Consider the following 23,414-nt stretch of genomic DNA (forward strand, 5'->3'; position numbering starts at 1 on the left):
GTTCACTGAAGTTTGCCTGGCAGAGCTACTGTAGAGAAAAAGTGTGCTGTGTTTTAAAGGGGCTAGAGAGTGATTTGGCTGTTAGGGAGCTCAGGGGTGCTGCCACAGGAGATATTCCCAACCCCTGGAGCTGACTTTCCTGCACACTTGCACCAGCACTTCCATGCCTGACTCTTATTGCCACCAGCTGTGGTTTGGCTTTGTCTGAGAGCTGACAGAGCTCCCTTACCCCTGGTTCCACTGCCTCCATAATATCCCATTTGTCATCCTTGGGCAGTGCATGAAGTGAGGTGGTGATAAAGCTCTGATCCCTGACAACACAGTCATTCCTGGGAGCTCCAGAGCACTCCCAGGGGCTCAGTGCTGGGCTTTGAGGACTCTGTATTAACTCCTTGGTGCCTTCAGGCACGATTTCCCAATGCCCACAACCCATCCATCATCTTGGAGCTGACAGAGCTCTGAGGGCACCTTTAGTCTCAAGTGGAGATGGATTTATTCCTGTGATGTGTTAGAGATTAAATGGACTTTTTTTTTGGCTTTTTAATTAGACATTTGTGTAAACCTGGGCTTTCTCCACATCCCATTGGAAAAGCAAAGGGAATGTTATTTTTCTCCTTGTTGTTCATTCTACTTAAGAAAAAGATTAACTTTGACAGAACAACAAGGGCTCTGTACTGGCGAAGAAACAATTCAGGCTGGAAGTAGCAGATCATGGAACAGAAATTGGATGATTTTTTTAAAAACAGGTCAGTTTGTTGTCTGCTTATATTTAGGCTGTTTTTTGCAGTGGTGGTGAAAAGCACATCCTTGGTGTGGTGCCAGACAAGAGGCAAATTTCCAAGTTTTCACTCACAGCACGGATTTCTGTGATGGGAATGGGGGGAACAAAGACAGAGACTCCCAGCCACTCCTGCACCCTGAGCTGATGGAAGCTGCAGCTGCCAAGGCAGTAAGGATGTGCATATTGTGTTCCTTGCCTTGCTGTGATTTTTCCAGGGGAAAAGCCTCTTAGAAAGCAGAAATATTCTAAGCTGTCTCCCTTTGCAAAAGGGAGAGGGTGGGCAGAGTTTTGCAGCAGGGATGTTGTTTTGGGTGAGCTCTTGGCTTTCTGCAGTGTGTGCACAGCTCAGGCAGCTGAGAGGTCTCTGCTGACTTTGGGGACTGAGGCTCCTGGCTGCTCAGGAGAGCTGGGCTGCCTTTTCCAGTGTGAATCTGGTTCTTTAGGCAGTGCAAAACCAGTAAATCTTGGCTGCTGTGTCTGTGTGGGGGTAAAGCAATGCTTTGTTCTGCCCTGGGGGTGAGTGGAACCCAGGGGCTCTGTCTCTCATCCCAGCTGTGACTTAGAGCAGCCCTGATTGTCACCATAAAGTTAAAAAAAAAAGCTGCTGGGATTTCTCTGCTGATAATTAAAGCAACTTTTTATTTTTCTATGTATTTTAATGTAGAATCAGGCCAGGCCCTCTCCTCCCCAGCAGTGCTTCCCAGTTTGTGACCCCCGAAATCACACAGGCTTTTCCTATTCTCTCAGTTCAGTACTGGAGATGCTGACTTGCTTTTTCTTATTTCACTGTGTCTTTTGAGGATCTCCGAGACTCCATGTGCTGAAATAAAAACCAGGAACACTGAGCCTTCAGATCCAGGTCCCTTGCATCACCCATTGAGGCTGTCCTGCAGCTGCCTGTGAATCCAGTTGCTGCTGGATTTGTTGTGAGGATCAAACTAAGCAGGTGCCAGAGGCAGCAGGACCTTCTCAGTGTCAGAGAGATCTCTGCAGCCACAAATTGTTGGTCCTGCTTCTTCCCCTCTTCTGGAAGGTGCTCCTGGTTGGGATGTGTAGCACCACCAGCTGTAGTAACCAGGCTGTAATAACAACTCATTTTCTTTCAGCTGCTGCTCCATAATCGACTTCCGTGGTTGCATTCTTCAGAAACCACTGAGAAATGGCAAACTTAGAACTATTTTAAGGGGAAAGAGGATGCCTTGATTTTGCAGCAGCCTCTCTACAGCTGTGCTTACTGTCCTGGGCACCCAGTAAAGCTTCTGCACCAGCAATTTACCAGTGCTTTGGTTGTCGTTCCCAGTTGACCACGTGGTTCCCGAGCCTGGGACCAGTTTGCTGACGGCGTTCGACCAGTGGCGAGAGTGGGCAGACAGCAAATCCTGCTGTGACTACTCCCTGCACGTGGACATCACTGAGTGGCATAAAGGTGTCCAGGAGGAGATGGAAGCACTAGTTAAAGATCATGGTAAGCTCAGGGAAGCCTTGCCCCTCCTTGTTTTTCAGAATCCCCTATTATTTAGGGTGTCTCTCATGCAGTATTTTACTTTTATATCCCAATAAAGCTGCTTTAGGCCCATTCTGGCTCCTTGAGAAGGCTTGGGCAGTTGGGATTGCAGAGGGCTCAGGGGTTGGGGTACACTGGTGTTGCAGCACTGATTTTCCAGAGGTGAATCTTCTGCTTTTCCCATGCAGAGCAGCTCCTGTGTTCAGTGAAGGTCCTTTGGGTTCATCAGTGCCCTTGATGATACCTGGAGCCATTAAAGTGCTGTAAACAAGGGAAATAGGAGCCCCAGGAGGACCAATCCAGCTCTGGATGCTAAAAGTGAAGAGCTGAGTAAAATGACCTCATAGGTTTTCCCTCTCTTTATTTACCCTTGGCATTTCGTCCTCAGGCTGGTGTAATTTTCCATCCTGTTTGTAGTTTCAAAACCCAGCATTTTCGCCATAATGGGAACTTCCCACACGTGCTGGGTGAGAACTTTTAGTGGTTCCAAAGGCTGGAGAGGAAAAGCCAGCTTAGGATCAGTCAGGGTCAGTTTGGACACGTCACAGACACAGATTTCCCATTGTTCTCCTTGGAGGGTGAGGGGGATCAGCCATGCAGGCCCAGTCTCTGTTTTTGTGTGAGGTCCATTTTTGCTTTTATTTTGTTACTCAACCTCCTACAGTGAATTCATGGAATTATTGCTGGGGGCTGATTTAGGGATTGTAGTTCATGGCTTTACTGCAATGTGCTCTCTTTCCCCCAGGTGTGAATTCCTTCTTGGTGTACATGGCTTTCAAAGATCGCTTTCAGCTCAGTGATTCTCAGGTAGGAAGGAATGCTTTGTGTTTAATTTGTCACAAATTAGTGTTTAAATTCAATATCCTGGGATCTGACACTCTATACAGTGTAACAGTACCTGAGATTGGTAGCAGCACCCATAGCTTTGCTGTGAAGAATATATTTTTAATTAAAAAGAAAATGTAACAACCTTGAAAGGCTTGGCTGAAGGAAGCCATGGTAAAACTCTCATTTTGAGAGGTCAGAGGTTTTTTCCCAGCTCCTTTGGGTTAGAAGCAGTGGCAGTTCTATGAATTGCTGCTTTATGCCTCTGCACAGGGCAGGACAGGGAGATCTCTGGGCTAATTATAATTATTCTTTTAGAAGCTAAAACTGATCCTGGTCCAGAGGTGTTTTTTTGGTGGTAGAATCACTGGGACCTCAGAAAAGAATTAATTGCCCGCCTGTTTGCTGTTCTGGTGGGCACATTTGGTCACATTTAGCTGTTCAGAGGAGCAGTTTATGTTTTTGAAGGTGTGGGAGGAGAGGAATGCCTGGGAGTGTTGGTGTGTGAGTTATCTCTGAGGGCTCTGGAAACATTTTGATGAGGGAACATTGATGGCACCATTTGGGGGTTACTGGACCTGAGCCCTCTCAGACTGGTTTCCACTGCTGGAGTGGGAAATCACACTGCTCCTACCTCCAGATACTGGATTTCCATGGAGAACATGCCCTCACCACTCAGATATAAGGGATGTTTTTCGTGCCAGGCACCAGTAAATGAGACATCAAACAGGTACAACTCTGCAAGTCCTTTAAAATCATCCAGCTGTGGGGCTTGAGTTGTTGCTGTTTCTTCCTCCCATACTCCAAACCTGCCACTGGATAATCCTTCTTTGCCACATCAGCAGCATCCAACTATAGAATTGGGAAATTCAGTGATAGGCATGAAAATGGTTTGCACCCCTCCAGCAAACCACATCTTATATTGCTTAGTGCTTCTCTTTCTCTTTTCTCCTCTGCAAAATTCTGTTTTCTCTGGGGATCTGGGGTGTGGCCTTCCCAACAGGTGTGTTCCTGTTGTGATGTGTGTTATCTGTCCCCCAGATTTACGAGGTCCTCAGTGTGATTCGGGACATTGGCGCCACAGCCCAAGTGCATGCTGAGAACGGTGACATCATTGCTGAGGTATGGCCTGTTTGTTCTCTGAGTTACTGGCTTCAAATGCTGGCAGGGGTTTAAATTCTGACTCCTTCTTTGCAAACTGAGAGCCACCCAAGCTTTTGAGAGCATATCAAGGGTGTAAGTGGGGCTGTGCAGCAGTTTTTAAACCCTTTGACGCTGATAAAATAGGTTTTTGTGGCAGCTTACTGTTTGGGGTGGATATTGGGCATCTCTGCCTCTCTCCTCAAAAGTGAAAAGCTGGGTGTGACTGTCACTGTGTGGAACAAATTGTTCTGCAGGAAATAAGAAGAGAGGGAGTGGGAAGGGATGTAGCTTCATAAGTACATGGGGTGCTGATGTTTGGGGTCTGTTTATCCTTCAAACAGCAGCAAGGGAGAAATGTTAATAATGTATTCAATTTAATCTTATCTCCAGCTCATTTTGTACACTGTGTCTCAAGCACCCAGGGGATTTCTGTGTTCTTTGGCTGGGCAAGAACCCACCCCAGTCCTTGAGCCCAGTTGCAGGACAATCTTTTCCATGAGTTATCATTTTGCCACATCTTAAAGATGATTTTATAGACGGAAATGAGTGCTGAAAGTCGAGGAGCTATGAGCCCAGTGTGAAGCGAATCCAAATAAAAGGTTTCCTTGACCTCCTGTGAACAAATCAGCAAGGTTTTGTGAGCTCTGGTTATTCTCAGCAAGGGGAGTTGGACAGGACTTTCTTGCAGGGCCCTTAGGCAAAGCCCCATGTGATTTTTAGCCAGCACAGATGCTCAGGATCTCACTCATGCCCCTTTCCAATAGCTGTGTGTACTGCAAGAAAAATTCCCCTTTGCTTTAAATCTCATCCCTGCTCTTTTTTTCTTTTCTGCCTTAGGAGCAGCAAAGGATCCTGGAGCTGGGGATCACAGGCCCTGAAGGGCATGTGTTGAGCAGACCTGAAGAGGTGAGAACTCCCCTGCCTTTGCATTTACTCCCCTCTCCAATTTGTAACATCTCTGCATTGCCTTTAAGTACTTCAGGTTGGGATGAATGTGGCTGGAAACAGGATTTTTCTGCATTTGGGGTTATGTTGGTGGAATTTTGCTACTGTCCTTTCTAGGTCTAGTATCTTGGGCTTCTCTCAGTCATTATTTTGTCAGACCTCCAGTGAATTAGCAGAATTTTTTAATATATGCCCAAATCCTAACATTGTTTTAGGTACTTCCATAGCTTCCATTACTGCGATATTTGATATTCTGATGAAATTTTACCAATGGGGTGAGGGTTTTTACAGCAATGGATGAAGTGGTTTGCTGAAGGCACAGAAAATATGTACCAGAGAGAGGACATCATGCTCAGACCTTAGCGCAGCACTTTTATCTAGTTACCCTTCATATTTCCCCATTGATTTCTCTAGGGATGAGTACTCCAATCCCTCTAAGCCTTTGAAATAAATCCCAGAAGTTTTAAAGAGCCTTGAAACTTTGCCTTTGAGGTTGGTTCCCATTGCATTCTTCACTCGCAGTCCTTCACTGTCTCTAAGCCGAACACCTCACCGTGGCATTCCAGGTTTGTGGGGTTCATCTGTTCTGTACAAGCAGCTCTTTTTGTTCCTCCAAGATCCTGGGACTTTGCTGCCTTCCAGATGCGGCAGCTGGGAGCTGGGGCTGTGAGATCATCCACACATGCCCCTCATGTTTACTCTGCATTTCCTCCCCTGGATTCTGACAAACAGGATCCAGAGGCAGTTCAGTAGGAACATAAATCATTCTGTTGCCTGGGGGAAAAAAAAAAAAGCTCCACTTGTAAGTGAATCCCCACAGAACACAGAATCTGTGTGTGGCTCCCAGAGCTGGAATCTTTTGCTTCCTGAAATTGTGAGCAAACACTTTGCACTGAGCTTTCCAGTCACTCATCCAATTTGTGGTTTTTTAACATATTTTTTGGTCTGCATCAGGGGAATGGGAACAGATGCTAGTGCGACACTTCGTGGAGTTCAATTTGTTTTCAAAGGAATGCTGCTCTTGCCTTAAAGGGTCTGGACATCAAACCAGCCAAGTTGTGTCTGGCTGTTTAAGAGCTCATCCTTCATGGAGCAGGAGCTTTAAAGTGTGAGTTGTGTGGTTCCAGGTGTGGACGGATTGTTAATCTGTGCAGGACTGTGCTCTACCTCAGTGCAGGGAGGAAAAAGGCAGCCTGAGGACATGTGGCTGCTGCAGATGAGGCTCAGTGAAGCCTCTCCCTGATGTCATATGGGGCAGTCTCTGTGCAGCTGAACTCAGCTGTGCTCTGCCCAGGCTTGGGAAGCATTTGGTCCAACATTCTCCGCCTTGAAAGTCATAGGAAACAGAGCAGGAAACGATGTCATCTGCTTCCCTCCTCCCCCTTTCTGCAGCGAGGGAGTGACTCTGTGCTTTTAAAAACATCCAGCTCCCCTTGGGCTGGCTGCTGATAGAGGCCAGATTCCAAGGGTGGCAGCAGATCCCTAATTCCTGTTGACTTCAGCAAAATGGATATTTGTTTTATCTCTCTGGGGTGCTGTTGACACTAGAATTGTCTTTTCCTGCTGTCCTTCAGGGAATGCAAAGCCTGTCCTAAGGATGGTTGGCATCTGACTGGACAGCTCTGTCATTCAGAACTCCATCTACAGCAAACCAGCAGGAGTTGCTGAGCAAATCTAAAACATTTATTAACTCAAAACTCCTACTCATTTCAGGTAGAATACATCAGAGTGAAGCATTCAGGGGCTGGCCACATGCACTTGTGTCTTGGAGTGCACACATCTGAATTCCCAGGCTGGCAGGAGGCTCAGATTGAGGCTTAAGTTTCACTGCTGACTCAGGGGTTTAGCTTTGCTCACCTCAGTGTTCAGCACATTATTCCAGCCAGAAAACAGGGCCTGGGTTAAGATAGCACCATCCCAAGTCAGCCTTACCCATCACTTTCTGGAAAACTATCCCCCTCACAGCTCAGTTCATTCTGTGATGACTTTTCAGAGCAATCCATCATATTTTTGTTTTTATTTCAGCCACAAAAATGCTGGAAGCACAAGCAGTTGAAATGCTCCAGGAAATGTCTTTTTGTTTTGTTTTGTTTTGTTTTGTTTTGTTTTTTTTCCACGAGAACTGCTGTGCTAGGGCTTCTAATGCGTCCTGGTAATTGCAAACATTCCTCTTTGGACTACTTGTTGGGTTATTATATGCCTGTCACCATAGCATCTGGGCACAAGGCAGGAATTCAGCAGCCTTGTTCAGAAAATATTCTCCTGCTGCTTCACAGCTGCTCAAACGCCTTCTGCCCAAAAGTCTGGAGGTGTGTGTTGTTTCATCTCTGCCTGAAGGGAAACTGAGGCATGGGGTGGAAATGTGGTTCCTAGGTGCTGCAGAGGCAGAGCTGTGCACAGACCCACTCTAGTGAGGAGTTTGCAAAGGGAGGCCATGGCCTGGAAGCTCTGGCCTGTCTGAGTCCTCCCCTTGTCTCTCAGGAGGGACAACTGGGCTTTTCTTGGCTCCTCCTTTCAGCCTTTGTGAGTGGTGCTGGCTGTGACACTTCGGGTCCAACATCCTGGACAAAACCCTCCCTCACAGCCTTTCCCATATGTCTGGGGCATCTGGGTGAGAAAATACCCCCTTGTGAGCATCCATTACCTGGGGCTGTAACCCTTTGGGTCCCAGAAAGAACCCCACTGACTCTGGGGGGCTGGTTTGCTGTAAAAACTCCGGCTGTTGTTTTCCTTGAGCATTCTGGCTGCAAAGAGGGCATGGGTGCAAGTGGTGGCATTGCTGGCATGAGCAGAGTTGTTTAGGACACTTGGACATCAGCCTGGCCATGGTTCCCTAAGCTGGTGGTTCTTTTCCTCCAAGCACAGTGTTGAGAGCCTGCAGTCACAGAATCCCAGAGGGATTTGGGTTGGAAAGGACCTCAAAGCCCACTCAGTCCCACTCCTGCCAGAGGCAGGGACACCTTCCACTATTCCAGGATGCTCTGAGCCTCATCCAACCTGGCCTTGGACACTTCCAGGAATGAGACACAACCTGCCTGGGCAATGTATTCTGGGACAGGTGCTGATGATTTGAGGCACTTGGGCTGTGATCAGTCACTGCAGAGCAGATTTTCACAAGTGCTGAGTGTGTGCCAACGCCACCAACCAGAGTCCATGGGAGAGGTTCTGGGAGCCTCTTGCATTGGAGAATCTGGTGGGGATTGCTCTGGGTTTGTTTCCTCTGTTGTTCACTTGGAAAATGTCTGTGGCATTGCTGGCAGCAGGCACAGTAAGCATCACCTAGCTGCTCAATCTGTCCCTGGATCCTTTGATTAGGACGTGTGATCCATAAAATCAGAGCGATGCCCATCATGCTGAGGCTGCAGTTACAACCTGACCCTCAGCTTGGCTGAGGTTAATTCTCTGTACACATGCAAGAAAAAGCAGTTCATTTATGGGGTAGTTCACACTCTGTCAGATCCCAAGCCGGAGATTGTAGTGGAGGGTACAATTTAGGAGGCTTGTTTGCAAACGTGGTCTACCAGAGTACGTGGTGCAGCATCTCCCTTCTGCGTGGGCTGGAGCAGGAGCAGGTCTGTTGAGTCAACATTTAGTTGCTTATTTTTGTCTAGGTTAAAGAAGGGGCTGAATCATTCAGACCCTGAGCACCTGGAGTGTTGTTTTAGTTCGGGCAGAGGGGCTCTGAAGAGGCCTGGGAGAAAAGGTGGTAATGAGAGGGAACTGCAGCTTGATGTCATTTAAGTGCTATGATTACACTGTGCCTTTTCAGGCACAGAGGTGGGAAATGCCTTGTTGCTCCTTGTTTTCTGGGAGAGCAGGGTCCGTGATTTCTGAGGATGAGTGGGGTGCTCTTGGGTGTCCCTGACCTGCTGCTGCCTCTGTTTCTCAGGTGGAGGCAGAGGCTGTGAACCGGGCAATAACCATTGCCAACCAGACCAACTGTCCCCTGTACATCACCAAGGTGATGAGCAAAAGTGCTGCTGAAGTCATTGCTCAAGCCAGGAAAAAGGGTAAGTTATTTCCTCCTTAGCTCATGCACTTTAGCTCCTGCCAACATCAGCTTCATCCCTACAGGAAAGGTTTCTTTTTCATTTCCAGCACACAAGGATTCAGTGGTTGGGTCAGAGCCAAGAGCTGCTTGTTTTGCTCAGTCCTGAACTTGTCTATTCACACTCATCCTCCCCCACCAAGCCATGTGCCTTCATGATATCACAGAGTCATTCCATGCTCTCTCCATGTAGAGAATTCCCCTGGAGACTACAACTGGGTCCTCGTTCCAGCTGCTTTGGTTTTCCCTTGGTGCTTTCTGCCGCGCTTCCTGGGGTCAGCACTGATTCCTGATGGAGTTCCTGACTCACAAGCCCTGTTGTATTTAGCTGGAGTAGCCAAAAAGGCTCACCAGTTCCAGCTGCCTGCTGTGCTTCTTGCTAGTAGAATAGATGCTTTCCATGTGGTGTAACTCATAGCCTGACATCCGTGCAGGGATGAGAATCAGCAGGCTGGGTTGGGTTAGGGAATTGTGACTGACTCTGATAACTCTGCCTGGGGGGGCTGCAAGAAGCAGATCTGCTGTGGATGTTGCTGCTCGTGTCTCTCCTCTCTGACTGAGGCTTGTGAGGGAGCTGAACTGCTCTGAGGGATGAAGGAGCTTCCCCCAAGCCCTGCCCCTGTTGCCTGGCCCTCAAGGAGTCAGGGTTGCCCACTGAGTGAGTGCTGTCTGCTGCTTCATCCTGTGACTAAACCTTTCACTTCTATTTAAAGCTGCTTAGGTTGGGTGAGTAACCAGGAGGGATGATTTACCCCCTTCTTTCCTCACAAGGCTTGGATTTAATTTTCTGCAGCCTAAATAAGCCTGGATGGGTATACAAATGACATCACTTTCTGTACCGCAACTTTCTGTCTGGGAGTTTGGTGTGAGAGGAGCTGATTTCCAGCAAACAGGTTGGTGTTTGTGCATCAGCTCGGGAGTATTTTGGTCCTGTGATTCCTGTAAAAGGAATTGATGAGGAGGACTGATTTTCAAGGCTGTCTGTGAAAGCAGCTCAAGCCGTTTGGAATAAATCTTTCTCTCCCAGCTCCGTCAGAGGGGATCATCCTGAAGGAAGATGTATTGACCTAGCAATGTGGCTGCATGCTGCATCCTCCCAGGAAAGAACTTGATGTCGTAGTGCAGTTGTATCCTGAGAGCCAGGGAAGTCTCTCTTCTCTTTTCCAGATAAAAATATTGAAGGTGTGTGCCTCACAAAGGTGGAGCACCAATAGAAACACCTTCTTACTGTACTCAGTGTCCTGAGACCACCAGTTGCAAGTGGAGTGAGGCTTTGGCATGAGGGACTACACACCTGGATCACAGAAAGCCATAAAACATAACTTGGCTTGGGTGGATGTTACCCTGCCTGTGAAAGGTGCTGGGATTGTCTCAGATGAATGATCCACAGGCATCACTTCAGTCAGTCTCCTGAGCGAGCCAGAACACACAGTTTTCATTCAAAATGTGTTTTCTCCTTATAAAGAGAATTTGGGGTATAAATGGTGCCCCATCCTCTGCTCCTTTATTCAAATAACTCAAGTTAAATGCTGCGCAGTAACCGAGAAGGGCCACACGCACTGGTCTTGCCCTCCCAAACAATAGAGGAAACATAACTGAAGACTATCCAAGGCAAAAACAATCAGTCCAAGGATTGATTGGCTAAATGGCAAAGAACAGACATTATTTAAAGCCAGTTCCCAGTGGCTTTTGTATGGAGGAGATTCCCTGCAGACTCTGTCGCTGGCAGATCTGGGACCCGAAAACATCACTCCTTGCAGAACAATATCCCCAATGTGCTGGACCACAAGAGGCCTCCCATTAATAGCCAGCATGTGTTTGGCCTTGTTTTGATTTCAGAACCCTATTTGTAGCTAGTGATGTCAGGGAGCTTCTTCCTCTGCTCCTGGAAACTCTCTAGCAAAGGCTGTTCCTGGACTTCCTGCGTCAGCAGGTCCTGGTAACAGCATGGAGCCAGTTAATCATCGTTCTGCCTCAGCTAGTAGGCTCTTCCCCAGCTGTCTTGAGACCCCAGAGATGTAACAGTAGCTCTGGCCATATAGTGGAAGAAATATCCTGTCTTTTCACTCTGCATGGTGTGGTGTGAGACCCTGCTGACCAGCTCTGGTTGTCCCTCTGCCCATATTTCCTGACTGAAGTATTTAGGGTTGGCATCTCAGCTGCCCACGTCTTTGGTAGGCAGATCCAAACCCATGAAGTGCTTGGGGAGGCAGGTGTGTGGGCACAGAGCAGATTTTGGCAAGGTTGCATTTGGTAAGCAGATCCCTGGGACTGCAGCTCGTGCTGCTTTTGAAGTTGCAGCATCTGCTTGGAGTGCAGATGGTACTGGTATGTCCCAGCTTGCAGAGTATCCTGGCCTTAAGCATCTGCTGTTCCTTCATGTGGTTCCAAAAATGTTAATGAGGAGGAAGGATGCACTGATGGTGAGCACACTGGACAGAGTCAGGAGATGCAGTTTCATTTCCCAGTTCTGCCACAGATTTGCTGTGTGCCTTGAGGGGATCACAGAGTTCCCTTGCATTGTGTTTGTGAACGAGCAACTCTGATATTTCCCCTGTGATGGGTTTTCTTTGTATGCAGAAAAACTTTCCTGCTAGGAGTTTTCTCCCACCTGGTCTATGCACAGACCCTACTCCAAGAAACCTGGCCTTGTTAGAAGGTCTTTAATTCATACTATAATTTATAAAAACTCTTTTTAAAATTCTTTTTCTTGCACATCTCTTCTAGATCACACTTCTCACTCCCTTACAGTTGCTCTCAGGTTCTTCCAAAGTTCTTGGCTCAGGATAAATAAATAAATAATAAAATGAATAAAAACAATAAAATGAATCTTTACAGTAATCATTTCAAGAACAATTAATCAGTGCCAACCTCTGCAGTTGTGTAAAGGGTTGTATGCATTTTGCTGCTCCCAGCTCTGGTCAGTAGCAATATCTTTATTTAATGCTTCAGAAGAAGTACCAGGCAGCCCTGCTGCACGTGTCCTTTCCCAGGAGGATGCTTTCTGCCAGGAAGCCAGGCTGGAAGTGCACCTTCCTTGGTGTTCACAGAAAGTTTATGTGTGTCCCTGTCCCACAGGCACCGTGGTGTATGGAGAGCCCATCACAGCCAGCCTGGGCACTGATGGATCCCATTACTGGAGCAAGAACTGGGCAAAGGCAGCAGCTTTTGTTACATCCCCACCACTGAGTCCTGACCCGACCACTCCTGATTTTCTCAACTCACTACTGTCCTGGTGAGTAGAGCTTTCTGTGTTCAAACAACATGTGATTCATCATGAGGAAATGGATGATAAAATAAGGGATGTTGCTACCAGCAAGCAAAAAGCTATTTTACCTTCAGGAGCATTCCTGTTGCAGTAAAATATCTTGAATACCTTTTGTTTTTCTTCCAGTGGAGACCTCCAAGTAACTGGCAGTGCCCACTGCACCTTCAACACTGCTCAGAAAGCTGTTGGGAAGGACAACTTCACCCTGATCCCTGAAGGAACCAATGGCACTGAGGAGAGGATGTCCATCATCTGGGATAAGGCTGTGGTAGGTCACACCTGTCATGGGTTCATTTCAGCTGGACATTGAGAGTGGAAGGAGCTGCAGGAATGTGTTATTTTCTTGTCATGGTCCTTCCACTTGGTGTTTTTACCCCTGTGGAGGTCCTTGGGAATCTGCTGCACTGCCAGCTCTTAACTGGCTCATGCATTTACTCCTGTGGTGTCCCCCCAGGTGACTGGCAAGATGGACGAGAACCAGTTTGTGGCTGTGACCAGCACAAACGCAGCCAAAATCTTCAACCTGTACCCGCGGAAGGGCCGCATCGCCGTGGGCTCTGACGCTGACCTGGTCATCTGGGATCCTGACAGCGTCAAGACAATCTCTGCCAAGACTCACAACATAGTAAGGATGTTCCCTACCATTTCCTACTTCCTTTCCTCCTCTCTTCCTCAGTGCCAGGCTGTGCTGCCAGCCACGGGAGCTTGTGACAACTCAGGGCTCATTTTCCCTGTGCCTGAAGCCCTCTCTGGTCTCACTCTGGAGCTCAGTTGTGTGACCAGGACGAGTCCATCTGAAATCACGTGGATTCCCCCTGGAACAGGGAGCACGTCTGCTCTTCCTGAGTGTTGGGTGCATACATCTGAGCCCACAGAAAGCTCTTTAAATCCACTAAAATATGCAAAGGCCTCTTAGGACAATGTGTCGTTTATGACATCCAGGCTTGCCAGTGGTGGGAATGGGAACTGCCCCTTTTCACTGAAGTGTTATCAGTTCATGAACAGTTTTTCTGGAAATCTGGCCCGGATCCAGGGTCTGAGTGGATTTATACCACCTGCTGATCTGGCACATGTGTGTGGAGTCAGGATTTTCCTGGTGGTCACTCCCACATTAGCTGGCAAAGGGCAGTACCCAAAACAACCAGACCTTTCCCTAAGCTCTTCTGCAGCTTGTTGCTGTTAGCTTCTGCAGTGGTGGCACTCCTAGGGACACCTTTGCTGGGTCCCATGCCTTACCTGGCCCCTGCAGTTACCAAGCTGTCACAGCCTATGGGAATCTGCAGAATGGTTCCAGTGCAGGGGCCTGGCTAGAGTCTCCCTGTGACATTCAAGCCCTGTCTCAGAGAAAGCATCCACTGTTTGCATTTGTTGACAGCGTGTTTCGCTGCTGACCATGAACCTATGGAATCTTTCCCTGGAAAAAAAAACCTGCTTGTTCTTTTTCCCCATGAATGCTTTCATTCACTCTGGAGCTGAAGGAGGAAAATTTTCTTCCACACTTGGATCCCCGGGCACATTCACAAAGGAAACATTATTTTTTTTAAAGGTTTGGTTCACTTCCCTGTGACTTAACTCTTTGTCAGAATTGGTCACTTCATCTTGCCTCTGCTTAGGTTTCTGACAGAGGAATTCTAGGAGTCTGGTCACTTCAGTCACCTTAGAGGTGCTTCCAGACTCCTTCCAATCTGGAGAGGAATGACTTAAGAAGAGGGAACCCAGGGACTCGCTGCTTTTAGGTGCCAGAATTCATGGTCTGAACCTGGGCTTGTACTTATGAATAGCTCAGAGAGCTGGAAGTAGTTTGGGTGGAGTGCTTGAAAGTCATTTCTATTTAGTGGCTGTTGTCTTTGGGAAATGAACTGGGCTCTTTCAGTTTCCTGACACAGAACTCATAGACTTTCTCTTTTGTGGATATGCCCAAGTGCAGTCAGGATTGCTTCCATGATTTTGCCATGGATCTGGGCAAGACGAAGGAAAACAAGCTCCATTCAGAAGTATTTTTGTCTGCTGAGAGCTACAGGTCCCCCAAAACCCTGACAGTGTGTCAGAGGCCCCAGCATTCAGCTGTGGCTAAAGGCTGCACCCTTAAGCTGTGCCAAGAGCATTGAGGATGAAGGGCTCTCATTCCCAAGAGTTTGGAAAGCTGAGCAATCACAGCTTGTTTGCTTACAAACACATCTCTGACCTCGTCCCCTGTCATTGCTTCGCCTGTTGTACCTGGCGTCACACCTGAAGCTACATCAGGAGGAATTTCTCCATGAAAGAGGGATTAGACATGGGAAGAGGCTGCCCAGGGAGGTTTGGACTCCCTGGAGTCCCTTGGAGGTGTCCAAGGAAGGCAGTCTGGACACGGCACTCAGTGCTCTGGGCCACTGACAAGGTGGGAATCAGGCGCAGCTTGGACTCAGTGACCTCGGAGCTCTTTTCCAACCTTAATGATTCTGAAAGTCTGTAATTTTTTGGGTCTCACCATGCCTTGTGTTAGAGGAGAAACTGATACAAGTGATGCCCTTGGAGTCCAGATATTCTGGTTTGGCCAAGCAGAAAACAAAAGGCCCCTTGACAGTCATGCACAGGAACACCCTCTGATTATGTGGCCTTAACGATTGCTCCTTTTTGAAATGTTCGAGCAACTTACAGATATTTTCCAAGAATTCGCAATGCTCTTGCCACTCTCTGGCAAGGAAACATCAGGAGCTGGAGAGGGAGGTGGTGTTGTTCTTGGAAGTAGCCTAATCCATAAGCTCCTGACCGAGCCTCCCCCTTTACTACCCCAGTTTTTTTCAGGCTGGACCTGATTCAGACTCGGTTTAACCACTGGTCTGGCTAATTGCAAAGCTGCACTCAGGCCTGCCCATACTTACAATACACTTCAAGGACAAACTCCATCATTAACTCGGTAAAAAAGACCTGCATTTGACTCAGAGATGGTCACTAGAGCAACAGTCCCCAAATAACATGGTTGCAGTGTATCTCATTCCAGGATGTTTCACATTTGCAGTGATTTCTTTCAAACTTGCCTTTTTTCCATGGTGTGATGTTTCCAATCCAGTTAATTGAGGATGAGTAATCCCATTAAAATAAAATAAGATTGTCCTGGTCCCTGACCCATTGACCAAAACACTGGTTTGAAATACAGATTTTTCAGAATTATTCTTTTTAGTAGGAAACTCACATAAAGCTTTCTGTGGCTCCTAAATCTGCCCCCAGCTCCACACACATAGGTGCCTAAATATATTTAAAAAGGGACGCTCTCATTTGAAATTGTTTTTTCTCTTCCTCAGAGAAGCTGTGGCTGCTCCATCCTTGGAAGTGTCAAAGGCCAGGTTGGATGCAGCTTGGAGCAACTGGATCTAGTGGAAAGTGTCCCAACCCATGGCAGGGGGTGGAATGGGATAAACTTAGAGTCCCTTACAGCCCAAACCATTCTGGGATTCTTTATGAACCTTATTTCAATGGAAATTTTTCATTAATAAACCCCTAAAGTTAGACTGATAATTAAGAGCAGCCTTTATTAAATCACAGCAAATACAGCTCAGGCAAACACTGTTGAGTTTGCTTCCATCTGTCCTTAAAATTTTGGCAATTAGCATGGTCAGTGATTGCTAATTAAAGCTCAGCGAGTTCTGCTGGGTGAATATGTTTGCCTTATGTGCTGGTTTTCTCATTGCAGTCTCTGGAGTACAATATCTTCGAGGGCATGGAGTGCCGTGGGTCTCCCCTGGTGGTGATCAGCCAGGGCAAGATCGTGCTGGAGGATGGGAATCTCCACGTCACGGAGGGCTCTGGGAGATACATCCCCAGGAAACCCTTCCCTGACTTCGTGTACAAGCGAATCAAAGCAAGGAGCAGGGTGAGTGTCAATGCTTGGCTGCACATTTGTTCTCTCCCTCTGACAACACGGAGTTAAAGTGGCTGGAAAACAGATGCTGTCCTCTGGCTCAGGCCACACTGCTGTTCCCTGGATGGGAGCCACATTTGTCTCATTCTTCTTTCATTTTTGCTGTTCACTCAAGTCATTACAGGAATATTCTTTGGATTGAGCTTGGGTTTTCTGCAGGTTTTAATTTTTCCTCTGTCTGAGGACAGCCAAACTGAAAATGTGTCCAGGAACCCTCGAATTTTGCCATGAGTCAAACTACCCAGAACCCACCAGGTTACTCCTTTCACAGAGGTCCAGAGGTCCCAGGAGAGGTTATCATTAGCATTTATATATCAAAACTCTCAGCAGCAATTTAGAATTGTAATTTATTGTTACACATATGTTATGCTGCTTTCCCTTCTGCCAGATACGATCAGATGCTCTTGTCTGGTGACTAGTGAGTCACAGGCACAGCCTACAGACTGCTTAAAAGGAACAATGTTCTATTTTTAAAAGGCTAAAATAGTTGGAAAGTGATTCTGTAAAATGCACCCATTCAAAACTGAACCTGTCTTTTGATATGCCTGAATTTGCCTGACAGGGGAGATGACACTGAACTCAGTTGCTGAGAATTGAAGGAGTTTATTTATAGATGAAATAATTTCTGGGGAGAAATTATTTTGCTGTTTGAAGTGTTGCCCTCTCCTGGACAACTTTTGTTGGTTTTGCTGGCCACCAGTGATCCTCCTACTCCTCACAAATCGTCTTTCTTTGATTGTTCTTTTGAAGAAATTGCAAGTTATCAAAATTACAACCTAGCATAATTTAGCCCCATGGAGAACAGATCCCAGGTTTCTGCTGTGTCCTCCCACAGAAATACATGTCTGACCTATAAATCCAATTGGGCGGCATCTCAACTGGAATAATTGCATTTACCCCAATCGGCAGCTCCAGGGCTGGTCACTGAAGCCAGTCTGGCTCCTCTGGGCTGCCCTGCTAGTCTCAGCACTGCTTGGCTTTTTGGGGATGAGTAATAAGGTGCATTTGAGACCTGTCAGTAGCCTTTAATCCAGTGGCAGGTAGGCTGGGATCATTAAAGGAAAGCACCTTTGGGGCAGGGGACAGACTGGCTGGAGCCACAGCACATTCCATGTCACATACTAATTAGCAGGCTTCTTGTCCTGCACAAAAATCTAGAGCCAGAATAGGAACGTATGCTGTTCCCAACTCACAGTACTGCACAGCAAGGATGATCCAAAAGTGGGGGTTTTTGGGAGTGCAGAGCAGCCAAGTCCATATTGCCAAGGAGCCTTTGGGTGCCCAGGGACTCAGAGCACCTAAACTCTCCGTCATGGAAGGTGTTGAGCTGCACAAACATTGGTTTTAGCTTGTAGGAAAATAGTTGTTTGCTGCAAAACTGTTTGGGTTGGGCAAAGACACAGATATGTTTTATATTGCTAGATTTATATAGATATGGATATAAAATAGGAATAGATGTAGATACAATACAGATATAGATATAAACATATAGATATGATATAATAGAGATATAAAATGGATATAGATATAATACAGATATAGAGCTAGGTATTAAATAGAAATAGACATGATATAGATGTAGATATAATACAGATATAAAGATAGAGATATATAGATATAGATTTGGATATAATATAGATGTAAAATAGATACAAAATAAATAAAGATAGAGAGCAGCTCCCCAGGGATGAGTACAGAGGAGATGCTGTGTGCTTTCAAATTCTCCTACCAGCAAACAATCCCGAAGTGTGTGTCACTGGCTGAGCCACATCTGGGTAGCTGTTGGGCTGTATTGTAGCTGTGTTTTAAGGTTGTGCTGTAGCTGTGTTTTGAGGCAGTGTTGCCCTCTCTCCCTGCAGCTGGCTGAGCTGCGGGGCGTGCCCCGAGGCCTCTACGACGGCCCAGTCTGTGAGGTGTCGGTGACACCCAAAACGGTCACACCAGCGTCCTCAGCCAAGACTTCTCCTGCCAAACAGCAGGCACCGCCCGTGAGGAACCTGCACCAGTCTGGGTTCAGCTTGTCTGGTATGTGATTTTGGGAATGATTGACTGCTGAGTGATTTATTGCACTGAAATCGCGGCTGGATTGTGCTCTCATGCTCTGAGTTCATTCTGCTGGGATAGGGATGGAATGAGAGAGGCTGTGGGGGGATTTTAGCTGTGAGCTTTTCTCTTTAGGGAGGAGGAAGAGTAGTACAAGAGCTGTCCCAAATTCCTGCTTCTTCTCATGATGTCACATGAATCCCGAGCTCTCCAATGTATTCTGGGCTCAGTCCTCGGCTGGCTGTCTGGAGAGGGCAGATTACAGAATCCTGGAATAGTCTGGGTGGGAAGAGACCTTAAAGCCCATTCATTCCCACCCCCTGCCATGGGCAGGGACATCTTCCACTATTCCAGGTTGCTCCAAGCTGCATCCAACCTGGTCTTTGACACTTCCAGGCATGGGGCAGCCACAATCCTTCTGCGAATTTCACCCCAGCCCCTTCACACCCTCACAGGGAGGAATTTCTTCCCAATATCTCATCTAAGTCTGCCCTTCTTCAGCTTGAGACCATTCCAGCTGTGTTTAGAAATGGGAAATTTCTGGTTTTAAGAGGCTATAGCAAAAACCCCTTATTTTTTAAGATAACACAAACTTCAGGAGAACTTGCCAGCTGAGAGCCGTGGATCTGGGATGTGGAAGATTTGATTTCTCAGCTGGTGCTCCAGTTGCAGGAAGGGTGGACTATAGAATGGGATAGGAAAGCTGGCTAAGGGATAATCATTCATCCAACTCTTACCTTTGCAGGGTACTTCAGGTGCTCAGGGCAGAACAGTTTTCAGCAGAATTAAGGCAGTGCAGGCCAGTGAAGGCTTTTCCTCCAAATGAGAATCACAGAATGGTTTAGGCTGGAAAAGCTGCCTAAGAGCAAATCCAACCATTAAGGCAGCATCAAAGTGCCACACCCACATGGATTTTAAATGCTAGCAGAGTTGGTGACTCCTCCTCTCTCTCCCACAGGGGCACAGATTGATGACAACATCCCACGCCGCACGACCCAGCGCATTGTGGCCCCGCCAGGTGGCCGTGCCAACATCACCAGCTTGGGCTAAGGACCAAACCCTCCTGTGCCCACCGGGTACACCCGGGGGGACCGGGGCACCTGGAGACCCTTTATGATTCTTTTAGAGCCTGTGACAGTTACTGCGGGCACCCAGTGTGGGGAGGGGCTGAAGTAAAAGCACCTCTTTCAGTCCCCTCAGGTTCCTTCCTCATCTTCACTAACCCCTCGCACTTCCCCCCCTCCCCCCCAGCCCCTTACACATTTAAAGAAATAAACCGTGTTTTGACACCTCTGACATGAAAGAGTAAATGTAAAGAGGGTATTTGAGATACATGGTCTCTGTCCTATTCAGCATCTTTCTTTTACTAAAGGAAGGATAAAGTGAATTTCCCAGGAGCTGCCTTCAAGACACACACACACACACAAAAAGAAAGATATAAACATAAATGCATAGAAAAAGCTTTTTTTTTTTAATGTCAAGCAGATGAGTAGTTCAAAGGTTTTAAACTGGATATTCTGTAGGATTCTGTGTTCCAACAGAATTAGCTAGGCAAGCACGAAGGGACAGGAATCCCAGCCTGTCTGTGGCCATTTTTCACCACCAGTGCTGGGGTCACTGGATGCTGCCAGGAGAGAGAAACAGGACCCAGCACTAGGAATTGCAGAGAACATCACCACAGCTAGTGGCTGAGCCAGAATCCTTGGGGACTTCCATTCTGTTCAATTGGTTTTTCCTTGGTTTCTTTTTTTCTTCTGGATTTTGCTGCAAATTAGGTCCTTGAGGAAACTTTTTTTTTAATGTTTGTGTGTGTGTTTTCAATATGTCTGTATCATTGTGTTTACGAAGCCTTATCTGAGAACTGGGACTCTCCCTGTTCTTCCCAAACCTCATCCAAGTCACAGACTCCCGCCAGTGTCACTGCCACTGCCACCCTGGTTCTTCAGGTGTCCCTTAGTTGCATTTTTCAGCCATTTCTTGTCACGTAGCTGCAGTAAGGACATGGAGCAGGTCCATAGGATCTTGAGTCCATCAGGTCTTGAGCTGGTGCAAACAGAGGAGCTGGACACCATCTAAACTGCTGGGATGGAGTATCTGGAAGAGTTTGTAGCAGTTAGTTTTTCTTCTGTCCCTGAAGGTGGGTGTGGATGGACAGGGAGCTGTGGGCAAAGAGCAACACATTGCTTGAAAGGTTTTTGTAGCAGAAACTCCCTCCCTGGCCATCAAGGAGAGCTTATTTAAAGCTTTGAGAGTTTATCTTTAGCTCTCAAAGGGCAGTCAGGGAGTGTATGCTGAGCACCTGTGGCAATTCCAGTCCAGGCCCAGCTGCTGCAACTGGGAGCTGGCTGGGTTCCCAGCAGCTGAGAATCTCTTGTACGAATGTCACAGCTACCCAGCCCTGCAGGAATCCTGCACATCCCCATGGGAAGGCTTGGCTGTTCCCCACCCAGCCTCACATCCCTAGGATTTGAGACACCATCAGTGGTCCTTAAAGGAATGCTTCAGCTTTGGGGCAGCCAGCAGGGTCTGGGTGTTTAACCACCCTCTGGGATTGAAGGTCTGGTAGTCCTGGGACTGGAGGCTTCTTGGTTTTGGGACATGGATGATAAACCTGCACCATCAGATCCCCACTTAGGCAGAGCTGGAGGGCTCAGCAGTCCCGAGGACTTGTCTTAGCACAGAGAGCTTTTATTACCACAGTGTTGCCTCCACTGTCTGCCTGCCCTAGTGCTTGGCTGATCTTCTGCTCCCTCTCCTCTTTGTGCTTTGCCACCTCCATCAACCTTGTTTTTCCATAGTTGTATTTTCTTAAATGGTGTTTACAGGTTCTTTTAGAAAAAAACCTATATATATATATATGAAGGCTTTCAAGAAATGAGTACCAAATTTGTTGTTATGAGGTGTCAATGCTGGGATTTGCAAAGTGTCTGGAAGCTACTTAGCTACCCAACCCTCCCAGCTGCAGCACCTAAACTCCTTAGGCCCCTTTGAACACGAAAGTTAAGAAAAACTTTGCCATATTCCTCCACGCATTTTGCATTTAGGTTCAACTCCTGGGTTTTCTAGTTTTGCATAAAGAGTTTGCACTTTGTTTGTTAAGTAATCCATGAACTTAATATATATATTGCAGCTATTTTCATTTTTAAATTTTTTTCTTTGTCACCTCTATGTTAAAATCAATTTGAACGCGTTGGGGAAAAAAAAAAAGAATTGTGGATCGGTTTCAATTCTACGAAACACTTGCGGCTCTTCAGTATTCACTTAAGTCTTCCTTTTTTTTTTTCTTCACTGACTCATGATAACTTGTTAAATTTTAATTTGTTCTTGAACAGGAAAGAAAAAAAATCACAAAAAAAAGTTTTTTGCAGGCTATGTAAGCATGTTTTTTCTGTGAGAGCTTGTCCGCTTTGTGTCTGTTTAATGAATGTCATATGTAAATGCTTAAAAAAAAGATGATGACTTAATTAATTAATTAACCGCAGTGACTTGAAGCTCTAAAAATAATAAAAGAAAAAAGTAGGATTTAATACTAGCTGGATTTAACCCTTGGATTTGTGATTGTGAACCATGAGTGAAGGAGCTGTAAGTGCTAAAGCTGATCATGTGTGTAGACAAAGAGGAGTACTGATATTTGACCATTGTCTCAATCGCAAAAACAACCCCCATCCCAATCCCACGTCTTGTGTTTTATTCCTTAAGACCTCTGTGTTATATTACCATGGGAACTCCTAATAAAGACAAAATGTTGTTGTTTCAGTTGGTGCACCTGTGTCTCAAGGTGCTGCATGTTGTGTGTCACTGCATTCTGGGCTGTTGCTTTCAGCAGGGACAAACAGCCCTGAAAACCAGGCCGGGGTGGGCTGATGTGGAGATGAGCAGGGGCAGAGCTGGAGAGGAACTCCCATGGTGATGGTAAAGATGAATTGATGGGTCACGGAGTCATTTCCTCTGGAGAAAGTGAGCTGCAACTGAGGGCACTTTGTTTAAAACAGCATTTGGCAAAGCAGAGACAGTTGCCTGAAAAATGCTGGCTCTGCATTGCATGGGTCACTGCTGGAATGTGAGCAAAAGCCCCTAAAAGTATCGGCATAGCTCTCAGCCCTCCAGTGTGGATCTGCTTGGACCTTCTGCCAGCCAAGGAATGGGGAGAAAAGCACAGTCGTAAATAGCAGCTGAGAGGGGAGAGTTGGAGCTGGCTGGAACAACTTCAGTGGAACTTGGGGTGGTGGTGCTTGGGATTTACAGGAAATACAGCAGTGGAACTTGGGGTGGTGGTGCTTGGATTTCACTGTCACGGGGACAAGCATCCCTGTCAGCTGCTCAGAATGTTGGATCCTGCATTCCTACACCAGCTCAGCCCTCTGGTGGATCTTCCTCCAAATCTGAGCACAGCTGAAGTTTGTGACTGACTTTGTTCCTCATCTGAACAAATGCAAGTGTTGGGGCACTCTGTGAAATGCATTGAGCTTCCTCCACACAACTTTTAACCTGGCACCCCAGAGAGTGGCTTTTCCTTATTCTGTGAAGGGGTCAATGGTCATCCCCTGGTAAGGAGTCTTCTGGTTAGCATGAGGATCCTGGCTCTGGCACCAGTGACATGCTGCTATTTGGCTACTGGCATCATAAATTAAATATTACTATCTGTGCAATCAGGTCCCATGGAGCAGTGTTGGTGGGTAGCTGCATGTAAGATTCATCAGCTAATCCCAACCATAATATCCCTGTGAAAGATGTATTCATCTGGTACTCGGTTAACACATACCTGCAGAGCTTCCATTTGGTTTTATTCTATCATTAATTGTTTCCTCCAGCACCTGAACTGGAACGAAAGAAACCTCTTCCTGAGGAAATGTCAGGAACTCAGGGAAGCTGTTGGAACTGGCAGAGTAAGTAGAGAAGGTTTTGAGGTCAGGAAGAATTGCCAGTAGCCAGATCTAGATCCCACATGTGCTGTGG

At 46.8% G+C, this 23,414-nt stretch overlaps 1 protein-coding gene across 2 annotated transcripts in view; it reads left to right on the plus strand.

Moving 5' to 3' along the window:
- The window catches only part of DPYSL2 (dihydropyrimidinase like 2), a 52,162-nt gene extending 29,948 nt beyond the window's left edge, over positions 1 to 22,214 (plus strand). For both annotated transcript variants that reach the window (XM_018922711.3, XM_009097715.4), the window contains exons 4-14: positions 2,082 to 2,246; positions 3,031 to 3,092; positions 4,152 to 4,232; positions 5,091 to 5,159; positions 9,088 to 9,208; positions 12,325 to 12,481; positions 12,641 to 12,782; positions 12,969 to 13,139; positions 16,188 to 16,367; positions 18,275 to 18,440; positions 19,417 to 22,214. In XM_018922711.3, coding sequence (XP_018778256.1) covers positions 2,082 to 2,246; positions 3,031 to 3,092; positions 4,152 to 4,232; positions 5,091 to 5,159; positions 9,088 to 9,208; positions 12,325 to 12,481; positions 12,641 to 12,782; positions 12,969 to 13,139; positions 16,188 to 16,367; positions 18,275 to 18,440; positions 19,417 to 19,508 — 1,406 coding nt within the window. In that variant the 3' untranslated portion in view covers positions 19,509 to 22,214. The remainder of the gene's footprint in view (positions 1 to 2,081; positions 2,247 to 3,030; positions 3,093 to 4,151; positions 4,233 to 5,090; positions 5,160 to 9,087; positions 9,209 to 12,324; positions 12,482 to 12,640; positions 12,783 to 12,968; positions 13,140 to 16,187; positions 16,368 to 18,274; positions 18,441 to 19,416) is intronic.
- The last annotated feature ends 1,200 nt before the right edge of the window (positions 22,215 to 23,414 follow it).

The sequence above is a fragment of the Serinus canaria genome, chromosome 22, assembly GCF_022539315.1.
Source record: "Serinus canaria isolate serCan28SL12 chromosome 22, serCan2020, whole genome shotgun sequence".
Classification (NCBI taxonomy): Eukaryota; Metazoa; Chordata; class Aves; order Passeriformes; family Fringillidae; genus Serinus; species Serinus canaria.